Source organism: Erinaceus europaeus, chromosome 23 (assembly GCF_950295315.1).
Source record: "Erinaceus europaeus chromosome 23, mEriEur2.1, whole genome shotgun sequence".
Taxonomy (NCBI): domain Eukaryota; kingdom Metazoa; phylum Chordata; class Mammalia; order Eulipotyphla; family Erinaceidae; genus Erinaceus; species Erinaceus europaeus.
The window spans coordinates 13,450,874-13,472,696 of record NC_080184.1 but is presented as its reverse complement, the minus strand read 5'-3'; the positions used below and the strand labels follow the sequence as shown (position 1 = coordinate 13,472,696).

The following is a 21,823-nucleotide window of genomic DNA, read 5'->3' as shown; positions in this document are numbered from 1 at the left end:
GTGGGGTCTCTCCCCTCTCAGCACCCTGCACAGCACCCAGGGAGCCCATGGAGGGTGGGCAGGGCTGTGGGGTCTCTCCTCTCTCAGCACCATGGACAGCACCCAGGGAGCCCATGGAGGGTGGGCAGGGCTGTGGGGTCTCTCCTCTCTCAGCACCCTGCACAGCACCCAGGGAGCCCATGGAGGGTGGGCAGGGCTGTGGGGTCTCTCCTCTCTCAGCACCATGCACAGCACCCAGGGAGCCCATGGAGGGTGGGCAGGGCTGTGGGGTCTCTCCTCTCTCAGCACCATGCACAGCACCCAGGGAGCCCATGGAGGGTGGGCAGGGCTGTGGGGTCTCTCCTCTCTCAGCACCAGGCACAGCACCCAGGGAGCCCATGGAGGGTGGGCAGGGCTGTGGGGTGTCTCCTCTCTCAGCACCAGGCACAGCACCCAGGGAGCCCATGGAGGGTGGGCAGGGCTGTGGGGTCTCTCCTCTTTCAGCACCAGGCACAGCACCCAGGGAGCCCATGGAGGGTGGGCAGGGCTGTGGGGTCTCTCCTCTCTCAGCACCATGCACAGCACCCAGGGAGCCCCATGGAGGGTGGGCAGGGCTGTGGGGTCTCTCCTCTCTCAGCACCATGCACAGCACCCAGGGAGCCCCATGGAGGGTGGGCAGGGCTGTGGGGTCTCTCCTCTCTCAGCACCAGGCACAGCACCCAGAGAACCTCATGGAGGGTGGGCAGGGCTGTGGGATCTCTCCTCTCTCAGCAACATGGACAGCACCCAGGGAGCCCCATGGAAGGTGGGCAGGGCTGTGGGGTCTCTCCTCTCTCAGCACCATGCACAGCACCCAGGGACCCCCATGGAGGGTGGGCAGGACTGTGGGGTCTCTCCTCTCTCAGCACCATGCACAGCACCCAGGGAGCCCATGGAGGGTGGGCAGGGCTGTGGGGTCTCTCCTCTCTCAGCACCCTGCACAGCACCCAGGGAGCCCATGGAGGGTGGGCAGGGCTGTGGGGTCTCTCCTTTCTCAGCACCATGCACAGCACCCAGGGAGCCCATGGAGGGTGGGCAGGGCTGTGGGGATCTCTCCTCTCTCAGCACCAGGCACAGCACCCAGGGAGCCCAAGGGGGGTGGGCAGGGCTGTGGGGTCTCTCCCCTCTCAGCACCCTGCACAGCACCCAGGGAGCCCATGGAGGGTGGGCAGGGCTGTGGGGTCTCTCCTCTCTCAGCACCCTGCACAGCACCCAGGGACCCCATGGAGGGTGGGCAGGGCTGTGGGGTCTCTCCTCTCTCAGCACCCTGCACAGCACCCAGGGAGCCCATGGAGGGTGGGCAGGGCTGTGGGGTCTCTCCTCTCTCAGCACCAGGCACAGCACCCAGAGAACCCCATGGAGGGTGGGCAGGGCTGTGGGATCTCTCCTCTCTCAGCACCATGGACAGCACCCAGGGAGCCCATGGAGGGTGGGCAGGGCTGTGGGGTCTCTCCTCTCTCAGCACCAGGCACAGCACCCAGAGAACCCCATGGAGGGTGGGCAGGGCTGTGGGATCTCTCCTCTCTCAGCACCATGGACAGCAACCAGGGAGCACCATGGAGGGTGGGCAGGGCTGTGGGGTCTCTCCTCTCTCAGCACCATGGATAGCACCCAGGGAGCCCCATGGAGGGTGGGCAGGGCTGTGGGGTCTCTCCTCTCTCAGCAGCCTGCACAGCACCCAGGGAGCCCATGGAGGGTGGGCAGGGCTGTGGGGTCTCTCCTCTCTCAGCACCAGGCACAGCACCCAGGGAGCCCCATGGAGGGTGGGGCAGGGCTGTGGGTTCTCTCCTTTCTCAGCACCATGCACAGCACCCAGGGAGCCCATGGAGGGTGGGCAGCGCTGTGGGGTCTCTCCTCTCTCAGCACCATGCACAGCACCCAGGGAGCCCATTTAGGGTGGGCAGGGCTGTGGGGTCTCTCCTCTCTCAGCACCAGGCACAGCACCCAGGGAGCCCCATGGAGGGTGGGCAGGGCTGTGGGGTCTCTCCTCTCTCAGCACCAGGCACAGCACCCAGTGAGCCCCATGGAGGTTGGGCAGGCTGTGGGGTCTCTTCCCTCTCAGCACCAGGCACAGCACCCAGGGAGCCCATGCAGGGTGGGCAGGGCTGTGGGGTCTCTCCCCTCTCAGCACCAGGCACAGCACCCAGGGAGCCCCATGGAGGGTGGGCAGGGCTGTGGGGTCTCTCCCCTCTCAGCACCATGCACAGCACCCAGGGAGCCCATAGAGGGTGGGCAGGGCTGTGGGGTCTCTCCTCTCTCAGCACCAGGCACAGCACCCAGGGAGCCCCATGGAGGGTGGGCAGGCTGTGGGGTCTCTCCCCTCTCAGCACCAGGCACAGCACCCAGGGAGCCCATGCAGAGTGGGCAGGGCTGTGGGGTCTCTCCTCTCTCAGCACCATGCACAGCACCCAGGGAGCCCATGGAGGGTGGGCTGGGCTGTGGGGTCTCTTTTCCACCCATTTGGTCCCAAATGACTTTTCATGAATGAGTAGTATTTTGCTAAGTGTCTGTTACATAGCTCTCTCTCTCTCTCTCTCTCTCTCTCTCTCTCTCTTTTATCCACTCACTTGCCATTGGGCACTCAGGCTGAGTCCATGTCTTGGCTGCTGTGAATAGTTCAAAGTGACACAGAGGTGTCACTAATCTTTTACGTTTGTGTTTTCATGTCCTTTGAATGAATGCTGAGGAAGGCGGGGGGGGGGGATTTATCGCAAGAATCTGAGCTATTTCTATTTTCATTGGAAGACCCTCCATTCTGTCTTTCAAAAGTATTTATCTCTTTAGGGCAGAGACCGAGAAATTGTGAGGGAAGGGGTAATAGAGAGGGAGAGGGAGAGAGATTCCTGCAGCCCTGCTTCATGACCCCACAGTCGTGGTTCTGATGGGCGTGGCCTTGTCCCTGTGTGGGGGAGGACCTGGGGCCAGCTCTGTGTCTCTCTCTCAGGGAAGCTTCCATCCACTCACAGCTCCTCACCCTATTCCAGCAGAGATCTTGGGGGACAGCTAGCCCATTCTTTGGGGGTTTACCCACCAGCTGTCACGGGCACAGCCTGTGAAGGGGGTCAGGAGGTGGCCTCCCCCAGTAGAACTCACACAGTAGAGAGGGGACTTCGGAAGTGGGTGGCTTCTATAGATTTTTGGTGGGCAGTCTTCAGCAAAACAAGAGAGGCATTCTTGGCTTCACATCGGACACTGGGGGACTTTTTCTGTTGAGACCAAGAATTAGGTTTTCTTATTCCAAGTTTTGTGTTTCTTCTACTATCTAACTCTCTCTTTTTTTTCTTCCTTTCTCTCTTTCTCTTTCTCTTCTCCTTTCCTCCCTCTTTCCATTATCCATCCATCCATCCATCCACCTCTCTTCCTATTTCTCTTTCACTCTTTCTCTTTTCATTCCTCCCTTTCCTTCTTTCTCCCTTCCTTTCTTTCTTCTCACTCTTTCTCTTTTCATTCTTTCCTTTTTTCTCTCTCTTCCACTTTCCCTTCTCCCTCCCTTTCTTTCCTCCCTTTAAAAAAATTTATTTATACTAGAGCAGTGCTCAGCTCTGGTTTATGGTGGTGTGGGGGATTGAACCTGAGACTTCAGAGCCTCAGACAAGAGTCTCTTTGTATAATCATTATGCTATCTACCCCACCCTCTTTCCTTTTTCTACCTTCCTTCCTTTCTCCTTTCCTCCCTTCCCTTCCTTTCTCCTTTTCCTCCTTCCTTCTCTTTATTTATTTTAAAAATATTTTCCCTTTTGTTGCCCTTGTTTTTTACTGTCATTGTAGTTATTATTGTTATTGATGTCGTCATTGTTGGATAGGACAGAGAGACATGGAGAGAGGAGGGGAAGACAGAGAGAGGGAGAGAAAGACAGACACCTGCAGACCTGCTTCACCGCCTGGGAAGCGACTCCCCTGCAGGTGGGGAGCCGGGGGCTTGAACCGGGATTCCCTACTCCGGTCCCTACGCTTTGCGCCACGTGCGCTTAACCCACTGCGCTACCGCTTGACTCCCCCTTCTCATCCCTCCTTCCTTCCTTCCTCCCTCCCTCCCTCCCTCCCTCTCTCTCTCTCTCTCTCTCTCTCTCTCTTTCTTTCTTTCTTTCTTTCTTTCTTTCCTGAGAGAGAACCACAAAGAGAAAGACCCCATCCCCAAAGCCCCCTCCAATGCCACGGGGGCCAGGCTCGAAGCAGGCCGCATCCTCGACAAAGCAGTACACTACAAGTGAGCTATTTTGCTGATCTCTTTTTTCTCCTCCTCCTCCCTGGCTCTGCACTTCTGCTGACTCATCTGGAAGGAAGGAGTCATGATGGTTCATTGACCGTTTTCTCTCTCTCTCTCTCTCTCTCTCTCTCCCTTCCCTCTCTTTCTCTTTCTCAAGTGACTCAGCTGTGATTCACATTTTTATTCTGGGAAGAGAGAGAGAGAGAGAGAAAGAGAGAGAGAAAATACCTGAGCCTCTCAGGCCACATACAAGCTGACTGGGAAGACAAGAATACCACCAGCCCCTCAAAAAAAAAAAAAAATCCATGAACGAACGAAACAGTGGCTTCCGTGAGACCTTCCCAAATCTGAGCACCCCAATGGGGACCTCCCCCGGTCCAGAGGCTGATGGTCAGGTCCTGCCCCCCCCACCCCCAATAAAAAGCAGAGGAAGGGAGATGCTGAAGCCTGCAGGGGTGAGTCTGAGGTCAGGGACAGGTCCTTGGGGACCCAGGAAGTGTCACGGGCTGTGCATGCTACCAGTTCCTGTATCTGTATCTGACTTTGGCTCGAGTCCCAGGTCCCAATCCGGCCTCCCTCCCCCAAAATCTCAGAACCTGCCACCCATCAGACTCTGGGGTGGAGTCGGGCCTTCTAGGGCATCTGACCCGTCCAAGGGGCAGAGAAAGGGGAGCTGGCCCTTCCTCTTTCTCCTCCTTTCTCCCCCTCCACTTTCCCCTCCCCTCCTCTTCCTCCTCCCCTTTACTCCTTCCCCTGGTCCTCTTCCTCCTCCCCTCCCCTCCTCTTCCATCATCATCACCACCATCCCTTCCAGGGTGTAGGGGCTGCATGCTCAGCGGTTTTGGCTGCTGGCTCCATTTCACCTTCTTTACATAACCCTGCACCCTCCCCAAGAACGGGGGAGTGAAAAAGGCCCAGTGGAAGGAGAGGGGGCAGGGCTGGGACCCTGACCCTTCTTAGCCCAGACTACTCTGCTTTCTCTCTCTCTCTCTCTCTCTCTCTCTCTCGGATAGGATAGAGAGAAATTGAGAGAGGAGGGGAGAGAGAGAGAGAAAGTCAGCCACCTGCTTTATCACTTGTGAAGCGTCTCCCTTGCAGGTGGGGAGCCGGGGCTTGAACCTGAATCCTTGCACTGCTCTTTCTGCTTTGTACTATGTGTGTTTGACCAGGTGCTTAACTAGGTGTGCCACCACTCACCCCCAACCCCTCTCCGCCCCTGGTTCTTCTTAAGACAAGAAGTCATTTTTAAGAGGCTTCAGTGATGTCCCAGAGTCCATTCATGTCCTTTTGTCCTCATCTCCACTTTCCAAGATCAATAAGAGAAGAGATGCCATGGAGGTTGGGCATCTGAGTGACCGAGCACAAGTGGTACTTGTGGTCCATGCCAGGGAGAACAGAACATGCTAGAAGTCTTTGAATGAGCTCAGCTGGAGGGCCAGGGCTTTTTAAATAGAACTGTGTTCGAGTTATTGATTTTTAAAGATTCATTATTTATCAGAGACAGAGGGGGATGGGCCAGAGCCTCTGACACATTGGATGCAGGGGATTCAACTCATCATGTCATGTTTGATACTCCAACACTCCAGGTCACTATTTTTATAATATATTTTGTAAAGATGATGCCAAGGAATGAATCAGAGCATTCTCACATAGGCTGGTGTCCCTGGCTTGATTTTTCTCTTAGAGAGAGTGGAGAAGAAGGAGAGAAATACAAGGGAGGCCAGGGAGAACCCCCCAGCTTCTCCTGCTATGGTGCTGAGAGAGAAGAGACCCCACAGCCCTGCCCACCCTCCATGGGCTCCCTGGGTGCTGTGCCTGGTGCTGAGAGAGGAGAGACCCCACAGCCCTGCCCACCCTCCATGGGCTCCCTGGGTGCTGTCCATGGTGCTGAGAGAGGAGAGATCCCACAGCCCTGTCCACCCTCCATGGGGCTCCCTGGGTGCTGTCCATGGTTCTGAGAGAGGAGAGACCCCACAGCCCTGCCCACCCTCCATGGGCTCCCTGGGTGCTGTGCATGGTGTTGAGAGAGGAGAGACCCCACAGCCCTGCCCACCCTCCATGGGGCTCCCTGGGTGCTGTGCCTGGTGCTGAGAGAGGAGACACCCCACAGCTCTGCCCACCCTCCATAGGCTCCCTGGGTGCTGTGCCTGGTGCTGAGAGAGGAGACACCCCACAGCCCTGCCCACCCTCCATGGGGCTCCCTGGGTGCTGTGCATGGTGCTCACTGCTTTATCCACTCTTCTATGTCCAGAGTTATTGTAGGCCAACTCTTTTTATTATTATTATCTTTTATTTTTACTGAACAGAGACAGCCAGAAATTGAGAGGATTGGAGATACAGAGAGAGGGAGAGAGACAGACACCTGCAGCCCTGCTTCACCACTCGGGAAGCTCTCCCTCTGCAGGTGGAGGCCAGGGGCTCAGATCCGGGTCCTTGAGCGCTGTAACATGTGCGCTCAACCAGGTGCGCCACCACCTGCCCCCCAGGCCAACTCTTGACCTTTTTCTGAAGCCTCCCTTTTCCTCTTCCCCTGTCCCCCAATATTGCTTGACATCAACTCCATCCTTCAGGTTCCCCCCTTTCTCCACCCCCAGGTCAAAACTCTGGAGTCTTCCACGATTCCTTTCTCTCCCACCCTCCACACCTGCTCCTTCCATTGGCCTGGCCGCCATATTTTTTTCCGTGATTGTTTCAGCCATCTGATATACCTGATGTCTTCTCTTGACCTCATTGTTGGTCCTTTCTTGGGTATCATACTAGCTGCTTGGAGGGTGTGATTGAGAATCAGGATGCTCTCCTCTCTCTCTCTCTCTCTGTCATGGCGGATGGCTGTGGTTAGCGGGGTACTGTTAAGCAGTGGCGGCTTCCCAGAGCTCCCCTCTTCTTCCTTCCTCGGTAAAATGGGACTCATCTCGCCAACTCCCTGGTGTACCGCGATCCGGGTGGGTTATTTATAAACCGGGGCCTCTTTTGTCCGCCCACTGCCTCTGCCCTACTTCCAGCCCTTGTTCCTCTGGCCCATCTCTGCCGACTACCTCCCCGACGCCTGCACCCGTCAGCACCAATCTGTCCTCTCAGCTGTCACGCCCGTCTCCTCAGTGCCAGCCCCCCCGGCTCCACAACCTTATGTGACTCCCGCCGCTGTCCACCGTGCTGGGGGGCACCCACCCCTGGGTGCCAGCCTCCACCAGCCACATGTACTGGGTCTGACGTCCTGTCTCTAAGCTGTTGCGTCCACCATCTCGTTACCTTTCCTGGGAGGGCTCTTTTGGGTAGGGAGGAGGGTGGGTCTGGAGAAGTAAGTCAGTGGGTAGGGCACCAGACTTCTTATATGCTTGAGGCTCCCTGTTCAGCTCTCTCGGTGCTGCATTGACCAAAGTGCTGCTCTGATGTCCTCTCTCTCTCTCTCTCTCTCTCTCTCTCTCTCTCTGCCTCCACGATTATTGCAGAGGCTTGTTGCTGACACTATGAATCCACTGTTCCTGGTGGCCACTTTTTCCATCTTATTGGACAGGACAGAGACAAATTGAGAGAGGAAGGGGTGACATAGAGAGGGAAAGAGAAAGACACGGGTGACCGGACAGTGGCGCTCCAGGTTCAGCGCACATAGTAGGAAGTGCAAGGACCTGCATAAGGATCCGGGTTTGAGGCCCCAGCTCCCCACCTGCGGGTGGGGGGGGTCACTTCACAAGTGGTGAAGCAGGTCTGCAGGTGTCTGTCTGCCTTTTTCCCCTCTCTATCTCTGCCTCCCCTCTCAATACCTCTCTGTCTTATTCAATTAAATGGGAAAAATGGCCTCCGGGAGCAATGGATTTATAATGTTGGCACTGAGCCCCAGCGATAATCCTGGAGGAAGAAAGAGAGGGAGAGGGAGAGGGAGAGGGAGAGAGACCTGCAGACCTGATTTACCAGTTATGAAGCATCTTTCCTGCAGGTGGGGAGCCAGGGGTCCGAACCTGGATCCCTGTGTGGGTTCTTGTGCTTAGTATTATGTGCACTTAACCAGGTATGCTACCACCCCCCTTTTTATGTTTATTTATTCCCTTTTTGTTGCCCTTGTTGTTTTTTACTGTTGTAGTTATTATTGATGTCGTTGTTGTTGGCTAGGACAGAGAAAAATGGAGAGAGGAGGGAAGACAGAGAGGGGGAGAGAAAGACAGACACCTGCAGACCTGCTTCACCACTCATGAACGGATCCCCCCTGCAGGTGGGGAGCCAGGGGCTTGAACCTGGATCCTTACGCCGGTCTTTGCATATTAATGTATTATTTTAAGGAAAGAGGTAGATAGTGGCAGACACCTGAGCCCTGCTCAGCACTGGCTGAGGGTGGTGCTGGGGATTGAACCTGGGACCTCTGAGCCTCAGGCAAGAGAGACTTTTTGCAAAACCACTGTGCTTTCTCCCCGGCCTCTCTTGGCATCAGGACCCAGGTTTTTGTGGTACAGTGTTTTGATTAAGACACAAGAGAAAAAATGGCGGGGGGGGGGGAGGCGGGTGGTGGCACACCTGGTTGAGCACACATGTCACAATACGCTAGGTCCTGGGTTCGAGCCCCTGATCTACACCTGCAGAGGGAAAGCTTCACGAGTGGTGGAGCAGGGCCGCAGGTGTCTCTCTTGTCTCTCTCCCTCTCTATCTCCCCCTTTCTCTCAGTTTCTGGTTGTCTCTATCCAATAAATAAATTTTAAAACGATAAAATAAATAAAAAAGAAAATGGCAAAGGGATTAAGGAAAGAAAGGAAGGAAGAATGAGAACCAGAGGGAGGGAAGGAAGGAGGAACGAGCAGGTTCTTCCCCTCTACACTTGAGATTTTAAAGAGGTTTCTGTGTCTCCCCAGATGTGGGGTCACCAGCAATAATGTCTCCCCCCAAATCAGGGCTGTCCGATGGGGCCTTTGGGAGATCAGTACCTTGGACTGAGCCCAACTCCAGCACCAAGGATCCAAAAACCTGGGTCCTGATGCCAAGAGAGGCCGGGGAGAAAGCACAGTGGTTTTGCAAAAAGTCTCTCTTGCCTGAGGCTCAGAGGTCCCAGGTTCAATCCCCAGCACCACCCTCAGCCAGTGCTGAGCAGGGCTCAGGTGTCTGTCACTATCTACCTCTTTCCTTAAAATAATACATTAATATGCAAAGACCGGCGTAAGGATCCAGGTTCAAGCCCCTGGCTCCCCACCTGCAGGGGGGATCCGTTCATGAGCGGTGAAGCAGGTCTGCAGGTATCTGTCTTTCTCTCCACCCTCTCTGTCTCCCCCTCCTCTCTCCATTTCTCTCTGTCCTAGCCAACAACAACAGCAATAACAATAACAACAACAAGGGCAATAAAAACAGGAAAAAATGGCCTCCAGGAGCAGTGGCTTCGTAGTGCCGGCACCGAGCCCCAGCAATAACCCTGGAGGGAAAAAAAAAGATATTTTTTTAAGCTGGGGAGACAGCATGATGGTTCTGCAAAACAGACTGTCCTGCCTGAGACTCTGAGGTCTCAGGTTCGATCCCCAGCACCAACATCAGCCTTGGTTCAAGGGGCCTGGGGGTCAGGCAGGTGCTTCCCCAGCTGAGCTGTCTCTGCTCCCTACTCCCTAGCTAGGGACTTATTTATTTATTTTTTTATACTGAAGTATTTGTTTTTGGTCACTTGATCATAAGCCCTACACACTCTCTGCAGACTTCTGTCCACCCCTGCATGAGTCTGAAATGGTCTCTGGCCTCCTCCCACCCCTCTCCCATGCAGGGTGCCCCCCCACCCTGTCACCCCATGATCCCCAGGGGCTCCACCCCACAACACGAGGGGTGTCCAAGGCTCTCATTCTGATCTGCCATCAGGCGGTCGGTCTGGGAGGTGGCGCAGTGACTAAGGCACTAGACTAATCTGCCATCAGCAAACCCTCGGTCCTGAGAGCTGGGGGACTGTGAAACCATTTTTCAGGGAACCGAATGGCGGGGGGCCAGAGATCTCTCAACAGAGGAGATCCGGAGGTCTCTCAGTGGAGGAGATGCAGAGACCCCAGGTCCCCGACACCCACTGTCTCGCCGTCTCTTATCTTTCAGCATCCTGGCCACCATTGGGGCGGAGTTCGACCTGCGGACACTGAGGGCAGTACGAGTCCTGCGGCCGCTCAAGCTGGTGTCAGGGATCCCAAGTATGTGTGTCTGTTGGTGGGGGGGTCTGAGCAGGGCCGCGAGGTGGCAGAAGGAAGTAATCCCCCACCACGGGGGGGAAAAAAAACTGGTGTTAGTTACGGATCAGATGGGGGAGAGATCTCTCTGGATGAATTATCTCTGTCTCTCCTCATCATCCCGGGAATCCTTTTGCTTCTTTGCATGTTTTTTTTTTCCATAGAGAGACCGAGCTAGAGAAAGGAAGAGGCCCCAGTCCTCCCATACAGTGGAGGTCGGGCTCAAACCTGGGTCTCCCACTTGGCAAAGGGGCTCACTCTTCAGGGGAGCTGTCTCGACTGCTTTCTCTCTTTCCTTTTCTTCCTCCTTAACTCTTCCCACCCCCACCTCCTTCTATCTCTCTCTCTCTCTCCTCCCCTGCCCCCCCCTTAAGATTTTATTTCTTTTTTATTAAATTTTTTAAAATATTTATTTTATTTATTGATTCCCTTTTGTTGCCCTTGTTGTTTTATTGTTGTCGTTATTATTGTTGTTGTCGTTGTTGGATAGGACAGAGAGACATGGAGAGAGAAGGGGAAGACAGAGAGGGGGAGAGAAAGACAGACACCTGCAGACCTGCTTCACCGCCTGGGAAGCGACTCCCCTGCAGGTGGGGAGCCTGGGGGTTCGAACCGGGATCCTTGTGCTTTGCGCCACCTGCGCTTAACCCGCTGCACTACAGCCCGACTCCCAAGATTTTATTTCTTTACTCATGAAGAAGATAGGAAGAGAGAGAGAGAGAGAAAGAACCAGACATCACTGGTTCATGTGTTTCCAGGGATTGAACTCGGGACCTCATGCTTGAGAGTCCACTGCTTTATCTACTGCACCACCTCCCAGATCTCTCTTTTCTCTCCCCCCCATCTCTCTCCTTCTCTCCCCCTCTTCCCACCTCTCTCTCCCTCCCTTTCCCTCTCTCCCTCTTTCCCCCTCCTTTCTCTCTCTCTCTCCCCCTCTCTCCCTCTCCCTCTTCCTTCACACCTCTCTCTCTCTCCCCCTGTCTCCTTCCCTCTCCCTCTCCCCCCACCTCTCTCTCCCTCCCTTTTCCTCTCTCCCTCTTCCTTCACACCTCTCTCCCTCACTCTCTCTCTCCCCCTCTCTTTCCTTCCCTCTCCCTCTCCCCCTCACCTCTCTCTCCCTCCCTCTCCCTCTCTCTCTCCCTCCCTCTCCCTCCCTCTTTCTCTCCCTCTTCCTTCACACACCTCTCTCTCTCCCCCCGCCCAGCTCAGCTCTGAGCCTCCCCTGCCCCAACCCTCCATGGCTCCCACCTTCTCCAGGTCAGCCCCCAGGCCCTCTCTCTTCCCCTCTGGGACCCCGAGGACTCCTCTGCAGGGTTTTGGGGCTGTAGAGGGCTGGGGGGGTGCTCACGGGCGCTGGGGGGGCTGCTCACGGGCCGTCCGTGTCTTCCCAGGTTTACAGGTGGTGCTGAAGTCCATCATGAAGGCCATGATCCCTCTGCTGCAGATTGGCCTCCTCTTGTTTTTCGCCATCCTGATTTTTGCCATCATAGGGTTAGAGTTTTATATGGGCAAGTTTCACACCACCTGCTTCGAGGAGGGGACAGGTAAGACGGCGATGGGCGTGGGGACTTGCGGGAGGAGTCCTTGTGGTATTGGAAAATTGGATACTTTTTACTTTTGTGAAACACAACTACAAAGAGAAAGACAGATAGATAAATGATAGATGGATAGATAGATAGGCAGACAGACAGACAGACCAGACTGACACCGACCAGAGCCCTGCTCAGCTCTGGCTGATGGTGGTGCTGGTGATTGAACCTGGGACCTCAGAGCCTCAGGCAGGAGAGTCTGTTTGCAGAACCCTCCTGCTGACTCCTCAGCCCCTTGTTTATTTATTTATGAGGAAGTAGAGGGGGAGAGAGAGAGAGAAGCGGAGCCTCCCTGGGGCACATGCGCTGCCAGGGACTGAACTCCGGACCCCATGTTTGAGAGTCCAATGCTTTGTCCACTGTTTCTTTCTTTCTTTTTTAATTTCCTCCTTTTTAAATTAATTAATTAATTAAAAATATTTTTTAATCTGTATTTATTTCGGATAGAGACAGAGAGAAATAGAGAGGGGAGGGGAGATAGAGAGGGAGAGAGACAGAGAGACCCCTGCAGACCTGCTTCACCGCTTGTGAAGCTTTCCCCCTGCAGGTGGGGAATGGGGGCTCGAACCCGGGTCCTTGTTCATGGTAACCTGTGCGCTCAGCTCAGCCGGGCATGCCACTTCCTGGCCCCTTGGCCACCATAATTCTATCTTTTTCAAGAGACACCAGAGTTCTGCTCCACCACTTATGGATGCTACCCACTTCTGTTCATGTGGTGCTGGGGACTCGAACCCGGGGCCTCCTGTAGAGCCAGCATTGAAGTCTCTCCTGTGGAGCCACCTCCCGGGCCCTGAGACTTGTCCTGCCCACAAACACTGACCAAAGCTCACCAGAATCTTGGTCACTGTTGGGGTTTGGTAAAGAATTCCGCCCCCAAAGCTGACTCTGGTTTATTCGGAATGTGAGTCAAGGAAGGGGAGGCATCTTTTTAAAGGGGGTGGGTACCACGAGGCAGGTCACCCTTGGGGTGACAATGTGGGTGCAGCCCCCACTGAACCACCCAGCACCAGTTTTCTGGGAAGGAGCCCGAAGAGGCCTTCATCATGCTGTGGACTCGCACGCCCCCTGGTGGCCATTTCCTGGCATGGCAGGGACTTGGGGGACAGGAAAGACGGACCCTCAGTTGGAGGACTCTGGCTTCTGGTGGTTCTGGGAATGAAGCCTCAGAGCCTCAGGCAGGAGAGTCCTTGCAGAACCATGATGCTGTCTCCCTTACCCCCAATCATTATTGAAAAGTTATTTATTCATTATTGGTTAGAGACAGAGAGAAATTGAGAGGGGAGGGAGAGATAGAAAGACAGAGAGACACCTGCAGCCCTGCTTCATCACTTGTGAAGCTTTTCCCCTGCAGGTGGGGACCAGTGGCTTGAACCCGGGTCCTTGTGCACTGTAACATGTGCGCTCAAACCAGGTGCACCACCACCCGGCCCCGTTATTATTATTATTATTTTCAGAGGAACTGTTTAGATGCAGAAACAAACAAATAAAATGTGAAACTAGAATAGCAAAAAGGATTCTCACCTCGTCATCTTCACTCCTCTGGGACCTTCCCCAGGTGCTGTGTGTGGTGCTCCCATGCGGTGCTGGGTACTCCAAGTTGAGCCCTTCAGCACGACTAAGTATGCATTCTACAGGGTAGGCAAGCACACTGCCTCTCTTTTTATTAAAAAAAAAAAATTGAGGGCAGGGTTGACAGCATGATGGTTCTGCAGAGAGACTCTCCTGCCTGAGGCTCTGAGGTCCCAGGTTTAATCCCCAGCACCACCATCAGCCAGAGCTCAGCTCTGCTCAGTTGAGCTTAGCTCAGTTTTTCAAAATTGTATTTCACAAGACAGAGCTTAAGGACTAGGGCAGGCGATATAGCTCAGGGGAGAAGGTGCCTGCTTTCTCATACCTAGGACCCAGGTTCAAGCGTGATCCCTGCATAGTTTTGGGAGAGGAGCCCTGTCTGTATGTCTGTCTCCCTCTGTCTGGAAAAGACGGCTCAGACTGGTGAAGCCCCAGTGACAAGAAGAAGACATCTTTATTAATGAGAGAGACAGAGAGATGCAGAGCCTCCTGGCACCAGCGATGCCAGAACTGGAACCTGAGACCTTAGTCCAAGCACTTTATCGACTGTGCCCCCTCCTGGCTAACGATTGCATCTTTTTATGTTACTTTCTTTTTAAAATAGTATTTTAAAAAATATTTACTTCTTTATTTTCCCTTTTTGTGGCCCTTGTTGGTTTTTATTGTTGTTGTAGTTGTTATTGATGTCGTCGTCGTTGGATAGGACAGACAGAAATGGAGAGAGGAGGGGAAGACAGAGAGGGGGAGAGAAAGACAGACACCTGCGGACCTGCTTCACTGCCTGGGAAGCGACTCCCCTGCAGGTGGGGAGCTGGGGGCTCGAACTGGGATGCTTATGCTGGTCCTTGCGCTTTGCGCCATGTGCACTTAATCCGCTGCGCTACTGCCCGACTCCCTTAAAATAGTATTTTATGGGGGCCTTAGAGCACTTGGTTAAGTGCTCACATCATAACGTGCGCAAGGACCTGGGTTCGAGTCCCCTGGTCCCCACCTGTAGGGAGAGGAAGCTTCACGAGTGGTGGAGCAAGGCTGCAGGTGTCTCTGTCTCTCTCTCTCTCTCTCACTCTGTCTCTTTCAGAAAGAAATAAAAATGGGAAAAGTAGTCTTCAGCCCATCTGGTTAGGAAAAAAAGAATCTCTCTCACCCTGAACCCCCAAATGGCCGAGCCATCTCCCCAGACCTCCCATTCTCCGTGAGGAAAGCTTGGCCCCAGCTATATTTTTACCACCACCCCCCCCCCCCCACACACACACCTGTCTCCTCTCCTGGGCTCCTGGAGCTGGCTCTGCTGGGGGCTGTCCTAATTATTTCTTTGATTCCCCGGACGAGCAAGGTGTTAATTGAGGAGAGCTATTTCTGCTCTTGTCCTCATCACCTGGGCGGAAGGGGACAAGGAAGGGAGGCAGGGCCTCTCAGAATAGAGAGAGAGAGACAGAGAGAGAGAGAGAGATTGAGAGAGGGGGATAGCAATTGAGAGAGATTGAGAGGGGGAGAGAGAGATTGAGAGAAGGGGAGAGAGATACTGAGAGCAGCGAGAGACCTTGAGCTTGAGAGAGGGGGGAGAGAGAGAGAGAAAGAGAGACATTGAGAGAGGGGGATAGTGATTGAGAGAGATTGAGAGGGGGAGAGAGAGATTGAGGGGGGAGAGAGATACTGAGAGCAGCGAGAGACCTTGAGCTTGAGAGAGACATTGAGGGTAGAGAGAGAGAGGAGGAGAGAGAAATCTGGGAGATTGAGAGAGCTATTGGGGGAGAAAGATTGAGAGACTGGGAGAGAGATATTGAGAGAGAATTTAAAATTGAGGAAGGCAGAGAAAGCAGGACTCTGCAGCTTGACCTGTGTTGGGTTTTTTTTTTTTTTGGTTTATTTGTTTATTTAAATCCTCCCAGCCAAGAGAACAGAGATCAGGGTCCGAGCAGGTTTGGGGGGGAACAGATGTGGGAGGGGCCCGGGGAGGTGAGCGCAAAGCCCCGGTTTAAAAATACAGGGCGTGTGAGTAAGAGGTTAATTTTATAACGTGTATTTATAACCCGCTTCTGTAGACTCTCTGAGCGGCTGCTCCAGTTCTGAAAGCGTGTCGTGTCTGAGGGGGTGCCAGGTGTGCATGTGCATGTGCGTGTGCGTGAACTAGGGGGGCCGGGGGCTCGGAAACAAGCTCACCCACCGCCCACCCACTCGGTGGGGAGAACGCAGGACTTGCAGGCGGAAGGCTCCAGGTTCAAGTCCTCACACCACCTGCGGCGACGTGGAGCTCTGGTCTGGCTCTCTTGATCTGGAGACCGGGAGAGGTTTGCCCAGGGGAGCTCACACCTTCACCAGGACAGGGAGCCAGGTCCTGGCACCGCATGGCAGCACCACAGAGAGACAGATGATGGATGAATGGATGGATGGATGGATGGATGGATGGATGGATAGTTGGATGGATGGATGGGTAGGTTAGATGGATAGATTGGTAGGTAGGTAGACAGACAGCCCTGCAGCCCATCTCCACCACTCACGAAGCTTCTGCCCTGCAAGTGGAGAACCGGGGGCTTGAACCCAAATCCTTGTGCACTTAAGCAGATGCACCATTGCCAGGCTCCAAGTATAATTTCTGTTTAAGGGATTGGGCAGTATATTCACACAAATCAGCTGTGTGTGAATATAGATGATGAGTGACCTCTCTCTCTCTCTCTCTCTTCTTCTTCTCTCTCTCAGACTGAACTGCCGTTTACTGCTCTGTGCCAAAGAAATAGGCCTTCTGCAACCCCTCCACACACATGGCGTGCACACACACACTCCCTGCTTTTGCAGGAAGGACTAAAGCTTTGCTGCTACAATGGTTCTGCAAAGAGACTCTCCTGCCTGAGGCTCTGAGGTCCCAGGTTCAATCCCCAGCACCACCATCAGCCAGAGCTGGGCAGGGCTCTGGGGTACAATAAATTAATTTACCTCAGGTTAACCCCTCCATCCAATTTAACAGCCACAAACCCAACTTCTCTAGGTCTCTCTCTCTCCCCCTGGTTTCCAACAGAAAGGGGCATCTGTTGACACACGTCTGTATTTCCTGCTGGCATTTTTGCAATCTGTCTTTTGGTATGTGGGGAGAGAACTCCCATGCCTAAGGGTAAGAACTGTGTGTGCTGGTCTCCCTCGCCCCCAGAATAGCTCCCCCCCACCTCACTCTTAAATTAAAAAAAATTGAAGACAAAAAAATTTATTTGCCTTAAGAAAATATATCTTGTCCAAACACATCCTGAAACAAGAAATATCAGGCGGATTCTAGGAGAATCAAGCTAACACGTTTGGAAAATTCTGGAGACTGGGGCTTTGTGGGGGTCCCTGCCCTGGCCATGTGAGAGATGTACAGGACGTTCATATTTGAGGTCCTAAGTTCCGTCCCTGGTCTTGCAAATGATGCAGCAGAAAATAACTCTGGCCTCTGTCAGGGGGTAGATAGCATAATGGTTTTGCAAACAGACTCCCATGCCTGCAGTTCCAAAGTCCCAGGTTCAATCCCCTGTACGACTGTAAGCCAAAGGTGAGCAGTGCTCTGGTAAAAAAAAAAAAAAAGAAAAGAAAAGAAAAAAGAAAAGAAAAGAAAGTGGCTTTGGTCTTTTCTCTCTCTCTCTCTTTTTTCTCCAGGATTATGGGCACTACAAATCCACTGCTCCTGGCGGCCAGTTTTTTCTATTTTGTTGGATAGGACAGAGAGAAATTGAGAGAGGAGGGGAGATAGAGAGGGAGAGAGAGAGAGACACCTGCAGACTTGCTTCACTGCTTGTGAAGCTTCCCTCCAGCAGATGGGGAGCCGGGGACCTGAATCCTTGCTACGCACACTTCATACTGCGTGTGCTTAACCGGATACGCCCCTTTCCTTCTCCCACTTTCTCCCTCTCTCTTTCCCTCATAAATAAACAAAGGCTGTTTTATTCACGTACTGATTTTAATTTTTCTTCCAACTTATTTTATTTGATAAGACCCAGAGATACTGAGCCGGGAGGGAGAGACAGAGAGGAGGAGAGACAGAGACACCTGCAGCCCTGCTTCACCACTTGGGAAGCTTCTTCCCCCTGTAGGTGGGGTCCGGGGGCTCAAACCAGAGTTCTTGTGTGTACTGATGTGTGTGCTCAGCCCGGTGTGCCACCATCCACCCCCTAGTTAAGGAGCTGTTTTTTTTCCTGCAAGAATTCATTGCTGCCCCTACAAATAAATCCATTGCTTCTGACAGCCATTTTTCTACTTGTTTTGTTTTGTTTTTTATTCCTCCTTCCTTTCTGTTTTATTTTGATAAGACAAAGAGACATTGAGGGGGAAGGGGAAGAAAGACAGAGAGAGAGAGAGAGAGAGAGAGAGAGACACCTGCAGCCCTGCTTCACCACTCATGAAGCTTTCCCTTTGCAGGTAGGGAGCGGGGGCTTGAACCCAGGTCCTTGTGCATTGTGACGTGGTCTCTGTAATGAGCTTTTGTGTTTTCATTCATGATTTAGTAATGTGAACACTTGAAGCCAGGTGTGCCACCACCTGGCCCCATGTTTTTATTAATGATTTAGTAATGATTGACAAGATTGTGGGATAAGAGAAGAGGCGCACAGTCCCACACAGCTCCCACCACCAGATTCCCTGTCCCCTCCCCTCCATTGGAAGCTTCCCTGTTCTTTATCCCTCTGGGATCATGGACCCAAATTCTCTATGGGGAGCAGAAGGTGGGAGGTCTGGCTTCTGTCATGGCTTCTCCGCTGGACATGGGTGTTGGCAGGTGGATCCACACCCCCAGCCTGTGTCTGTCTGTCCCTAGTGGGGCAGGGCTCTGGGGAGGGGAGGCTCCAGGACACACGGGTGAGGGCGTCTGCCCAGGGTTGTCCCTTTTTCCTCTTCTGTCTCCGGGTCCTGATGGAGTTGAAGTTCTGAGCCTGCTGGCCATCTTCTCTTAATATATCCTCCCCTCTGGGAGTATGGGGAAAATTCTTTATGGGGAGCAGAAGATGCGAGTTCTGGCTTCTGTCATTGCTTCTCTGCTGGACATGGGCGTTGGGAGGTGGATCCACACCCCCAGCATGTCTCTGTCTCTAGTGGGGCAGGGCTCTGGAGAGGTGGGGTTCCAGGACAAAAGAGAGAGCGGTAGAGAAAGTAAAAGAGAACCACAGCACAACTCTGACTCTTCCTTCAGTGCTGAGAGAGCCAGGCTCATGCTTGGGTTCGTACACATGCCACAGTAATGCACTAAGTGAAATATTCCCACCTCCACCCCCGCCATCTGTCTCTTCCCTTCTCTTAAAGAAATGCTTCTGGCCTAGGGAAATAGCTCAACCTTGGAGTCCGGGACTTGCATGCCTGAGATAGACAGTACACGTCACCATGCATGAGGACCCGGGTTCGAGCCCCCAGTCCCCTCACTTGCAGGGGGAAAAGCTTCCTTTTTGGTGAAGCAGGGCTGCAGGTGTCTCTGTCTCTCTCCCTTTCATGGTCTCTCCATCTCTATCCAATAATAAGTAAATACACATTTTTAATACAAGATAATACAAACTGTATATTTTTATTATATTACATTTTATATTTTATTATATTGAATTACATATAATTTGTATGATAATCATATACCTACACAATTTATACTGGAAATACTTGTATGATTGTATAGTTTGTATGATAATACATTAATTAGAATTAATAATAATTGTATTAATAATCACAGCAACAACTTAATTTTTTTTTACTTTTTTTTTCCCTCCTCCAGGGTTATTGCTGGGCTCGGTGCCTGCACCATGAATCCACCGCTCCTGGAGGCCATTTTTCCCCCCCTTTTGTTGCCCTTGTTGTAGCTTCGTTGTGGTTATTATTATTGCCCTTGTTGACGCAATTCGTTGTTGGATAGGACAGAGAGAAATGGAGAGAGGAGGGGAAGACAGAGGGGGAGAGAAAGACAGACACCTGCAGACCTGCTTCACCGCCTGTGAAGCGACTCCCCTGCAGGTGGGGAGCCGGGGGCTCGAACTGGGATCCTTACGCCGGTCCCTGCGCTTTGCGCCACATGCGCTTAACCCACTGCGCCACCGCCCGACCCCCAACTTAATTTTTTTTTTTTACAATAGCACTAATAAACTCACCTGAAGCCATTTTGTCTTTGTTCTTGATCTGAGGGCTGCTCAGTCTTTCCCCGGTCACGATGCCAGGGCTCTCTCTCGGAATCTCTCCTGGTGCTCTAGCCTCCAGCTCCGCAGACCCAAGATTGATTTAAAAATTTTTTAATTACCTTTATTTATTGGATAGAGACAGCCAGAAATTAAGAGGGAAGGGGGAGATAGAGAGGGAGAGAAACAGAGAGACACCTGCAGCCCTGCTTCACCACTCATAAAGCTTTCCCCTTGTAGGTGGGGACCTGCGGCTCAAACCCGGGTTCTTGTGCATTGTAACACGTGCGTTTAACCAGGTGCGCCACCACCTGGTACCGATTTTTTTTTCACCCCAACAGCATTTAATATTTCCTGACACTTGTCCCAACCGTCGTTGGAATTTTTGACTTCCCCCTGCTACCAGGCCTTCACAAATGCCTTCTGTATTGTGTTTTTAGATAGAGTGAAAGCCAGAGAGATAGAAACAGAGAGAGAAGGAGAGACCTCACAGCACTGCTTGTGAAGCCCCCTTGCCCCTGTCTGCACAGGGCTCCCAGGGCACACTTGAACCCACATCCTTGTGTTTGGGTAAAGTGTGTCTTCTACTGGGTGAAATTGCCCCCCTTCTGTTTTTTTCTTTTTTTTTTTTTAGGGCTCTTACTTATTCATGAGAGAGAAAGAGAGGAAGAGAATCAGAATAACCCCAGGCTCCCTCTGATGACTTCTTAGAGATTTGTTTGGGAGGGTGTGTGAGTGGTGGTGCACCTGGTTGAACATACATGTCACCATGCTCAAGGATCCGGGTTCAAGCCCCTGGTCCCCACCTGCAGGGGGAAAGCCTCAAAAAGTGGAGAAGCAGGGCTGTGGGTGCCTCTCTGTCTATCTCCCTGTCTGTCTCCCTCTTTGCTTCTCAATTTCTTTCTGTATCCAAAACAAATGAATAAAAATAAAACATTCAGGGACTGGGCATTGGTGCACCTGCTTGAGCACAGACATCACCGTGTGTGGGGACCTGGGTTCAAGACTCCAAGGGAGGAAGCTTCATGAGAGGTGAATCAGGGCTGCAGGTCTCTCTCCCTCTCTCTCTCTCTTTCTCTCTACTTCCTCTCTAGATTTCTTTTTGCCTCTGCCCAATAAAATAAAAAATTGTATATATATATATATGTATGTATTGGGGATCATGCAGTGATGCATCGAATTAAGCATACATAGCACCAAGCCCAAGGATCTGGGTTTGAGCCCCCCACTTTCCCACCTGCGGGGGCAGGGGGGAAGCTCACAAGTGGTGAAGTAGGGCTGCAGGTGTGTCTCTGTCTCTCTCCCTCTCTATCTCTCAGTTTCTGTCTTGTTAAATAAAATAGAAAGGGGAAAAATGGTGCCTGGGAGCTGTGGATTCGTAGTGCTGGCACTGATTCCCAGTGGTAGCATTGGGGGCAATTAAAAAAAAACTTTATTAATGAGAGAGAGAGAGAGAAGCAGAGCATCACTCTGTCATATGTCGTGCTGGGAATTTAACTCAGGACCTTATACTTGCAAACTCTGCTTGAACCTCTATACCACCTTCTAGACTGCCTTGGATCATTTGAAAAAACTGTTTTAAATTAGTGATTTAATACTAATATACAGAGTCATAAGATAACGGATGTATAATTCCACCCCGTTCCCACCCCCAGAGTTCTGCGTCCCCATTCCCTCTATTGGAAACTGCAGTGGTTCTCCCAAGCTCACAGATAGGGGGTGACTAGGATTTCTAGAACTGTCTAATTTACATAGATTTGCCCTCCCCCCCCCCATGGTCCTGCCTTCTCATCCTTTCTGAGTCACACCTCCACCTGTGACTCCTGAATGTACTTTTTTCCTCTTCTCTCTCTGGGTCCTGATGGAATTGGGCTTCAGAGCCGGCTGGGCATCTTCCCCTGACATTTCTCCTCTTCAGGGAGCCTGGACCCAAATTCTTCATGGGGAGCAGAAGGTGGAAGGTCTGGCTTCTGTATTTGCTTCTCCGCTGGACATGGCTGTTGGCAGGTGGATCCACACCCCTAGCCTCTTTCTCTTCCTTCCTTTCTTCTTTCCTCTCTCTCCCTCTCTCTCTCTCCCTCTCTCTCTCTCTCTCCCTCTCTCTCTCCCTCTCCCTCTCCCTCTCCCTCTCTCTCTCTTCCTCTCCCTCTCTCTCTC

At 52.7% G+C, this 21,823-nt stretch overlaps 1 protein-coding gene across 6 annotated transcripts in view; it reads left to right on the top strand.

Annotated features, from left to right (window-relative positions):
- The window catches only part of CACNA1A (calcium voltage-gated channel subunit alpha1 A), a 194,359-nt gene that overhangs the window by 56,562 nt on the left and 115,974 nt on the right, over positions 1-21,823 (top strand). For all 6 annotated transcript variants that reach the window (XM_016192271.2, XM_016192270.2, XM_060181837.1 and 3 more), the window contains exons 4-5: positions 10,271-10,362; positions 11,790-11,942. In XM_016192271.2, the coding sequence (XP_016047757.2) occupies positions 10,271-10,362; positions 11,790-11,942 (245 nt within the window). The remainder of the gene's footprint in view (positions 1-10,270; positions 10,363-11,789; positions 11,943-21,823) is intronic.